The sequence below is a fragment of the Anser brachyrhynchus genome (genome assembly GCF_964034855.1).
Source record: "Anser brachyrhynchus genome assembly, chromosome: 12".
NCBI lineage: Eukaryota > Metazoa > Chordata > Aves > Anseriformes > Anatidae > Anser > Anser brachyrhynchus.
The window spans coordinates 1,348,549-1,358,286 of NC_137707.1; the positions used below are offsets into that span (position 1 = coordinate 1,348,549).

General features: G+C 57.5%; 1 protein-coding gene across 1 annotated transcript in view; it reads right to left on the reverse strand.

Moving 5' to 3' along the window:
* The window catches only part of TANGO6 (transport and golgi organization 6 homolog), a 32,363-nt gene extending 22,747 nt beyond the window's left edge, over positions 1-9,616 (reverse strand). Inside the window, 8 exon segments of the mRNA XM_080552120.1 lie at positions 718-830; positions 4,081-4,163; positions 4,723-4,885; positions 5,388-5,512; positions 6,288-6,438; positions 7,453-7,569; positions 7,895-8,617; positions 8,619-9,616. Coding sequence (XP_080408246.1) covers positions 718-830; positions 4,081-4,163; positions 4,723-4,885; positions 5,388-5,512; positions 6,288-6,438; positions 7,453-7,569; positions 7,895-8,617; positions 8,619-8,720 — 1,577 coding nt within the window. The 5' untranslated portion in view covers positions 8,721-9,616.
* Positions 9,617-9,738: the final 122 nt, after the last annotated feature.

A 9,738-nucleotide genomic window follows, 5' to 3' on the forward strand; every position in this document is an offset into this window, starting at 1 on the left:
CTGCCAAATTCCTGTGTCAAGAGAGAAGCTAGCAGTGACTGTGCTCACTCAGCAGCAGTGTTAACTTGGCGTGTTCTAAGAACGTGCCTCAGCGCTCGCTACTCCTTGAAGTGATTCACCAAGTCGTTAATAATAGCACAGACCTTTTAGGGGAAACCTCCAGTACCCACGTGCCAGTAACACCCAGGCGTTAGTATAAACCCACCAGGAGCCTATGTACTAGGCTGGCCCAAACTCAGGGCAGCCCAGGGAAAGCCCGGGAGGAGAATGGGCAGAGGACAGTCACACCTGGTCACCACGGTCGCTGCCACCACGACTGATGCACATAATGCTCACCATCGTGTCAGTCGTGGGGAACTGGGCACAGTGCAAGAAACGGCTGCTGGGAGGCAGGTCATGCACACACCAGAAAAATGATCCCGGATAGGAAAAAGATGATCTTTTACTTCAAAGAGTCAGAGCTCCAGCTGCTGCTTTTTACCATTTCTAATCCTCCTGACTCAAACCAAGGCGAGAACTGCTTCCGTGTGCACAGGTCAGGCAGTGAGGTCACGTACCTGGCCTATGCCTGTGGTTACTGCCTACTTTTTAATGAGCTCTTCAGGGTAAGAAAATTGGTCTTGACTTCTCTACGTGTCTGTGTAGAGCATGTGCTTTGGAGCCAGGCAGCACAGAGAAACAAAACCCCAGAAGAAGCTGTGCACAGTCCTTCCTTACCGTAAGTATGACACATTCTGCTTGGCGAAGGAATAGAGGCAGAAAACCACTCCCAGGACTGACTGCAGGGATCCCAGCAGCAGGCTGGAGCTGTCATTTCCAACCACGTACACCTACAGAGAGAGAAGGGCACACGGAGAAGTCAAACACCTGCATGGAGCAGAGGGAAGGCCGAGGGAGGACAGAAGGTACGTGCACGCAGGACAGCTGCCACCAGAGAGGATGGCAGAGCATTTAACAGCCTCTGCTCCTTTCAGCCTGGAGCCTGATCTCCCCGATTATGCCACGTTCTGTATTAAAAGCAGCCTTCAGCACCACCTTTCTCCCAGTATTTGCTTAACCACAGCAGGGCTCCAAGCTACAGGAACACTGCAGCTAGCTACTTGGGAAGTCTGCTGCTTAGGGGTAAGGTCTGAAGATACAGAGAGATGCATTAGGCGTCTCTGAATTAGCAAATCTTTATGGAAATTGCATTCAAAGCCAAATCTTAAATACGCAGATCAGTCCCTAGCAGGGCAGCAGGGCTGATGTGTGCTGAGCTGACCAGGCTTTGAGGAGGCTGCAGAACCATGCTCCTGTCCTCCGCCTCAAGCAGCACCTTCCCAAAGCACTGGCGATACCCTCCTCAGAGCCAGCACCCTCTACCCACTCAAGCTGCTGTTACCAGGGCACTGTAATCAAGCCCTGCCACTGCCCACGGAGCACAGAAGTACTCACAGAAGTCTTATGACATCGGGCTTCCTTTTGAATCCTTTTAAAGAAATTGCCCAAATCTAAAAGCCAGGTAAGACACTTACAGTGAAATCCATAATGGGAAAGTTTGGTTTAGAAAACTGATAAATACGAAGCTTTGTCTGGCTGGACTCACGGTTTTTTTGTTCAGGTCCTTTTTTTTTTTTTTTTTTCCCAGAGTCTATCTCCCTCCATAGCTTTTAGCTTAAAGAAAAGGGGAAAAACCAGACAAGTTCTCCAAGGGACTTCTAGCTGTGTAGGCTGGTGAACGACCTGCCCAGAAGATGCTGTCCCTTCGAACTGGGATGCTCCCCACACCTCCGATCTGCGCACGTGGCAAGCAAGTCCCTGCTCCAAGGGCTACAAGTGCCCTCGGGAAAGAGCAAAGGAGCTTTTGCCTGCCAGAGGCAGGGTGACAGCCAAGTACGAGCCCTAGGAAGCAGATCTTGATAGTGTCTTGGCCTGCTGTGTTGATGCAAACCGATGTTTTGCTTGCTCTAATCCCCGTGGAGCCGTTCTTCCTAACCAGAACCTTTTGTACACAAAGCCTCCCTGATGAAGCCCCAAGGATGGTTTCCCACTCAGCATCAAATGACACTTGCTAGGCAAGAAAACCCCACAAATGGCAGGCTGGAGTCTCCGTCGCTAATCTGGCTGCTGTCAGGCCCGGAGCGCCGTGCCATTAGGGAGGGATCCGCCCCAAACTCCAGCAGCATTCTCATTGTGAACAGCAGCCACAGAGCAGCCCTCCAGACTGGTCTCTGCCTGCCAGCTAGTTGCAACAGATCATTAGTACGCAAAATACTACAACAATCACAGCATTTAAGAGCTTAGGCTGCCTAGGGGCATGCCAGGAAGCCAGTCACCAGCTTCTTGAAGTTGAATTCCTGGGCTTGAGATGTCCTTCTTGGCTGGGACGCAACAGACAGCTCAGTTGCTATCAGGCAGGAGTGAAGCCTGCGGCGTGGTACTGGTGATACTGGTGGGAACAGTGGAAAAACGAGGCATGAGGAAAGGTTTCAGACGAGGGGCCCCACACAACAACAGTGCCCTCACAGGGAGCACAAGCACAGACCCCACATCTCTCTCCAGTGCCAGAGCCAAGACCTGCACTGCTAAGCACCCCGCTGCAAAGGAGGAGTCCTACAAGAACAGGGGCATTTTCCAGTGGGGAACAGACTGACCCCACAGAGGTGGAAAGGCTCCCTACCAACATCACTAGGACAAAAATCCTTGCTGGAAGGATCTCCAGACTCTAAACCTGCACTGCCCTGCCCACAGGACGTGTCCTCTAACACAGAAGGTGGGTTACTCATACAGCCAGGCTGCAGCCTTTCTCCAAGCAGAACTGGGTTTCTGTCCATTTTGCTGAGCCCTCTCCATGCCCCAGAACCCGACAGGGGTCTGAATGCCAGGCAGGAAAGGTGCTGAGCTCCTGCAGCCCCTCCTGCCTCACAGTGCTGAGGTCCGACCAGCGCCTCCAGGCTGTGTCCTGTCCCGTGAGCAGCTCCTGGGGGCAGATCAGCAACTGCCGGACACCCAGCACCAGCTGCTGAGGGATTACCCACCCACAGGTTTTAAAATTAACATCACGCACACGGAAAACCACGTCTCACAAGGTTAAGCTCAGAAAGGCCCCTGCAAAACAGGCTACTCGTTTTTCGTTACTTAACCTCATCGTTTTAGCTCGTCCAAGGGGACTGGATGCACCGTAATTCCTCCAGCCACGTACTGCAGGAGCCGTATGAAAGCTCCCAGCTCCAGCTGCTTCCCTTCAGTCTCGGGCTCAGGCTGCCCTCTGCAGACCTCGGGAGGCATGAAGGTACTTCTGAGCAGCAGCAGAGGGCAGCAGGCTCTCCCTCCCACAGGTAACGTTAGCCGTACGATCCATGTTTCACAGCAAGGAAACTGAGGCACAGAGGCACCAAGAGCAGAGTGAACCTGCGACAGCCTGGGAGGAGAACTCGGGCATCCTCTGCAGACTCAGCACTTACAGAACCCCCCGTGGTTGTTGCCTGCCCCTGACCAGCTGCATGCCTCTGACGGAGGCTTACAGGAGAGAAATGCCATTTTTGACAGGGACCGACCACCCAAAGCGATGTGTGCCACGCCACCAGCACCTCCTGTGTGCCACCTCTGCCTGTTCTAATGTTACCTGATCTACAACCACAGCCCGGGTCCTGATCCTGCAGGAAGCAGTGAAAGCTAGCAATGCACAGAAATTCTTGCTGCAGCTCAAGGAGGAAGAGAATGTGACAGCACCATGGGGAATCCTGGCCTCCAGCCCACTGTTCCGACTCTCTCCTTACCTTCATCGACACACCAGCAAGGCATGGGGAAAAACAACCAGCGAGAGCTCACTGCCTCTGTAGAACATTTTCAGGTGAGAATGCTTGAAAGGGTTAAGGCAGTGCCTCTGGTATCCATGAAGGAGCTGCACTCCCTCCTGTGCAGTACTTCATTCAAGGTCACTCAGTGCAATTCTAGGCCTCGCTTCGGCACCATGATTGCCTGAGACACCGCTTTTATCGTGGTGTAAAACACACACACTGAACTGCTGAGGAAGTCTCAAACCAGCTCTTTCCCAGAGCAGTGTTCTCACCTCCTCACACACCACAACAGACACTCTACCTTGAACACATCTTCCACGCAGCTGCTGAGCTCTGCCTCCGTCACCAGCACTGTCCCTGCTGACAAATCCTCCACTGCTATCTCTGAAAACAAAGAGGAGAAATATCAGCACCTCCACACGCCGAGGAGGCTTCAGCAAAATGGCAACCCTTCATGCCCAGCACCAAAAAGCCCACGGAGAGTCCTCTGGCTTTCCCTACACAAGGGCAGCATGGGAACCACTGAGCCCTTGTTAGCTGTGGGAAATATCACTGAAGTGGTGTAACCTCTGCAAGGCTACAAGCAAATCAAAGCAGACCACAAGTTTCTGAGGGATTGTTCCCTGGGGAGCTGCTCGGTCAGTGTGGGGAACCAGTGGCTCCCATCCGGGAGCCCAGCACAAGACTGTCAGACTGGGAGAGGTACCCAGAGGGGACGGCAGGAGCCCCACTGCTTGACTCTGACGCTAATTTCCCTTAATGCTAGTAAACATGGTGCACATCGCCACACAGACATATCCACAACCAGCAGCTTTGGGCTGGCACCCTCAGCAGCCAAGTCACCGACATGGGAAAATTCTGATGGAAAGACAAAGACCACTGGAAAGAGGAATCAGCCCCTTCCTCACCCCGGGGCTCGACACGGTGCCTCGCCAGCTGTTACCTGCTGCATCCGAGCAGCGGAGAAGCGGTGCCAGCAGAAGCTGGAGCAGGTATTTCTCTGCCAGCTGAGGGTGCTCTTTCGCCATGGTGAGCAGTGTTGTGGTGGCCACTCTCTGGAACTGGCGTGCTGTCAGCTTGTCCTGGATGTGCAGTAAGCCCAGAATCTGGGAGGAAAAGTCCATGATATCGGAACAAAGCTTAGCAAATGACTCCTTGCAGCCAACAGCGGAGGAGCCTCTGTGGTGCTGCTTTACTGGACACTGGGCACAACACCCCACGCGGAGGAGCAGCTCTCCGTCTCATGCATGTGGTAAGGCAGGAGGTGTTTCTGGGCACTGTGAGCCTGCACCATGCCCACGGGTGAAGGCTGGAAGCCAGAGCCCCCCAGCACAAAGCTCCTTAAAGCGAGTGACCTCATGTGACCAGGGAGCATTGCTCAGCATTTCAGTAAAATACAGAAAATGAAAGAGCGTGGTGGAAGCACGTCCCACTGACAGAACCACAGGAAAACATCTCCACACTGGGGCAGCCTGCCTCAAGAGCAAGGCAACGTGCAAGTGGTATCGACAGCAGACACTTGCCAAGCTGGGAACCTGAGAGTGCTCCCACTTTTGCATTTGCAGGCAGAGCCAGCATGCCACGGGGAGGGCAGAGGGAAGCACCCACCTGAGGGCACACACGTCTGTAGTAGTCCTCGAGGGAAAGGCACTGCTGAGGGCAGGAAGCCAGGATCTTTGCAACCGCATCACATTTTCTCCAGTCCACAGCTGCTGCTTCAGCATCAGTGCCACCTGCTCCACGCACAGAAAGAGGAGATCAGCTCGGCCTGACAGAAAACAGCAGGGCCATTTTTGGCTGAACTCATTGTTTCTGGCAAAAAAAAATAATGGATTTTTAGCTTTTATTAATCTCCTTAAACCAATCATCTTTCAGAAAACACCTGAGGGAAAGGGAAAAATATTATCCAAGGCCTTTGACGCTGGAAAACAATGTCTATAAATGGGTGTGCAAGCCAGAAAGTGGAGGGAAGCTATGCTTGGATGGTGTCTTCAGGTTGCACTGGCCGGAAGAGACTTTGGCGCTGTGGGATTCAGCTTTTAAAGAGCAATGCTTAATGCTTAACCTAACTGGCAGGAAACAGAGCAGGGGACCTGGCTGCCAAGGCCCAGCATAAGACTGCTCCCACTCCACTGCAGCTGCCAACAGCCTAACACTGAGCACTGCTGCACCAAAACCCAACCAGCACAAGGGGCCGTAATACTAAAAGCTGGCTGGAGTTACCCCCTGCTCTCATCCCTAAAAATGGATGGCATACCCCAAGCTAAAGGCATTTGCAAAGGCATTCATGTTTCAAGAGTTCAGCAGCCTCGCCATACTCAGAAGCAAAACCTGCGTGAGTGTTACAGAAGTCGGTTTAGCCTAACAAAAGCGTTCCCCATTTCAGTGCTCTGCTGGTGCTATCTTTTCTGGGCTTCCCACGGGATGAAACATCTCAGACACATCATCACAGTCTCTTTTAATCTGCAACCCTGGAAACCACCAGCAGCGCCCAAGCACCCTACTCACCGCCGGTTCCCTCCATGATGCCCCGAACCACAGCCTGAACCCCGCTGGGTCTCATCAGCCTTTCTGAGAGCAGCTGACCACAAAGGCGCCGCAGCCATGCTGGAGCCCGTACAAGCGCCGGCTTTGTTTCTTCCCCAGGAGAGGGACGACTCTGAAAGGAAACAAAGGAGCAGGCTAAGTAGGGTATTCTCCCCAGTGCACGCTCCGGGCAAACCCTTGCTAACAGGCCTGCGCCCTGCCCTGGAGGACTCGAGACCAGATAGGAGCAGAGGACACAGAAACGTTTTAAATCACTTCATCCAGTGGCACAAAGCAAATTAGGGTTTAATGAGAGACTAACCTTCCCGGGAACATCCTCTCATGCAGAGCTTCCCTCCTTTAATTAAAGTCTCCCAGGGTCAGGCAGCAGCTCTGACTGTCTCATTACCAAAATGGGGCAAGGGGGGGCTCAGGGGACAAGTCAGGCTTAATGCACGTAAGGGGACAGCAGTGGCGACTCCTGCTACACTGGACACTGTGCTGTGCTGGGGCAGCAGCACCAGGAGCCCTCGGGCTCAAGCAGAGAACTGTGCAGGGAGAGGTACAAACAGCAACACTGTTCAGAGGCTGCAAATCTACAAATTGAGCAGTTTGAATGTGCGCGCTTGCTAGGACACGTGGAGCAGGGCTGGCAACACCGTGCTGCAGCAGGACATCAGCTCGGCTCATCTGACCGAGAGACCCTGGCTTTTGGGTGAGCCACAGCATGTACTGAGGGTGCTGACCCCCGTGAGCTCCTCACGCAGCGCCTCTGCAGCACTTGCACACAGGATGGCAGCTTCTGCCTGCCCAGGAATTGCCTTCAGTCCCAGCCAGAGGCTAGAGCATGGCACAGAGCTGCACCCGAGCCAGCAGCCCCGGGTGCGATCCAGCAGCTGCCTCTGCAGACAGCACGTATTTCCCATTTCCTTCTCCCCACCACCATGAGGCAGTCTTTGAAAAGACCACAAACAGCAGCCGGTGCTGAGGCAGCAGCACGTCACCCTGCAGGCTGAGTGGTGACCCTCCATGACACGCAAACAGGCAGCCCAGGGGACGGAAGGTGCTTTGCTGGGCCATCATATTCCTGCTGGGATGCGGGATCCGCGGCTGCCCTGCATCGGGATGGTTCCGCTGCAGCCAGTACCTGCTTGGGGCCACCCTGCAGGACGAGCAGCTCCCGCACTGCCAGGGGCTGGTAGACACGGTCCAGGATGTGCTGCAGGGCCTCCCGGCTCTGCGCTCGCTCCGCTTCCGAAAGGCCCTGGAAAAACAAGCCCTGAGGTGGTGAGGGCAGCCCGGCCGTGGGTGCTGCACCCGCAGAGATGCTGGCACCCAGCTCCCTGTGGCGTGGTGCTGCCGGCGGTGTGGCGCTGGTGCCCCTCGAGCCCTCCCTCCCAGGCTGTACGTGAAGCGGTGCTTTAACCTCTTCTTTTACACTCAGGCTGACGTGGCTCAGCAGCAGCCACCGGAGAGGGAGGCTGTGCTGAACGGGGGCTCTCAGGGCACCCCCTGCACCGGCCACCCCGTGAAGCGGCACCAAAGCGTCGGGACACGCGCGGGGGAGCGGGAGGCTCGGGCCCACCGACCTCGTTGTGGGCAGCGGGGCCGTGTCCCAGCAGGCAGAGCCCGGCGAGGAGGATGCCGAGGTGGTGCGCGAGCAGCGGGCCGCCCAGCGCGGGGTGCCAGCACAGCTCCACCAGGGCGCCGGTGGCGGCACGGAGCCGGGCCCCGCGGGTCACCCCCGGGGGCAGCGGCGGAGGCAGGGGCGGCCCGGGTTGCTGCCCCACGCCCGGCGGCAGGTAGGGCGCCAGCCCCAGCCCCACGGCGGCCCGCAGCGCCCGCCGCACCGCCCGGCCCTGCGCGGCGCTCAGCGTGTCGGCGGCGGGCGGCGGCAGGGCACCGGGCACGGCCGCGGGGGCGGCGGGGAGGGCGGCCAGCGCCAGCAGCCGCTCCTTGAGGCACAGCAGCAGCGCCAGCACCGCGCGGGCGGCGGCCCAGCCCGGTTCGCCTTCGCCCTCCGCCCCGGCCGCTAGCGCCGGTGCCCGGGCCAGCACGGCGGAGCGGAGGCCGCGCAGCGCCGCCCAGCCCGGCTCCCCTCGCAGCCGCTCGTCCAGCGCCGCCGCGTTGCTGAGCACCGTCTCCAGCCGCAGGGCGCCCTCCGGGCCGGTCCCGGCCGCGCCGCCCCGCTCACCGGACCCCGCGGGCTGCCGCAGCAGCAGCTCCAGCGCCTCCACCACCTGCCCCGGCGCCGGCTCCCCGCCGCCCGCCATCTTGGGGCCGCCGTGACGGGGAGGGGAGGGGCCCGCGGCTCTCCGCCGCCATCTTGGGGAGGTCGGGAGAAGGGGCGGGGCGCTGCTGCCCGCCGCCATCTTGGGGGGATCGTGGAGGGACGGCGGCCCCGCCCGCCGCCATCTTGGGCAGGTCGCGGCGCTCATGGCGGGCCGGGCCCGGTGGGGCGCTACCGGGGCTCGGTGTGGCTGCCGGGAGGTGCCGGGAGGTGCCGGGAGCACCGGGCGCCGCGGCGGGGCAGGTGGTTGAGGAAACCTGCCGCCCCTGTGCCGCCACATCCCTGCAGCCGGCTGGGGGCGGCCCCGGGGTGGCTGGGGCTCAGCCTCGTCCACACGCGGAGCACAGGCTCCGGCTGCAGCCGGCAGCTTCTGGGGAGAAACCACCCATTTTATCTTTTTATCATTTTATTTTATGTGAAAGAAGAGAAACACAGAGCCGTGTCGTAATCCCCGTGTGGGAGAGGCGTGCAGGACGGAGCTAGCCCTGCTCCCAGCTCTGCAGCCAGGTGCTGCCTTGTAGTAAACACGTTACGTGTATGTCACAAAGCACACACATCAGCACCTCGCCTCTCCAGGACTGAAACCAGGGCGGTTGCAACTCCTGTACCTGCCTCTTAGGTTGCTGCATGTTTAAAAGCATGCAGGCACTGTGGGGCATGTTATTCGTCTGCTTTGTGCTTCCTTTAAAGGGCAGGGCTTCTCTAGAGAAAACAGAGTAATTGCAGGGTTAGGCAAACATCAGCGATAACAGCCTCGCCTCCGCTGCTGGGCCCGCGTGGGTCAGAGCGTTAAGCTAGGCACACAGGGTGCAGCCACCATGATAAGGCACTTCAGTGCAAGCCCAGTTTTCACTCAGCCTTCTGCTCCTCCTTTCCCCAGGGCCTGTCCAAACAGACCAGGCAGTAAGGTAAAACCTTGCCGTGCTATTAGCTGCCAGCCGTACCTCTTATCGGCCCCGGTGCTGAGAAAACACGTGCTCTGTTATGGATCCCTCCCTTCCCAAGTAAGATTGTTATACAGAGCAGGGGCTTCAGAAAGCACTCGCTTTCTGCACTTCGGAGGCAGCAGCAGCCGTAGCCATAACAAGAAGTCACAGCAGGGCAGACCTGCCTCTCAGCACGGACACAGGCAGTGCAGCTGGC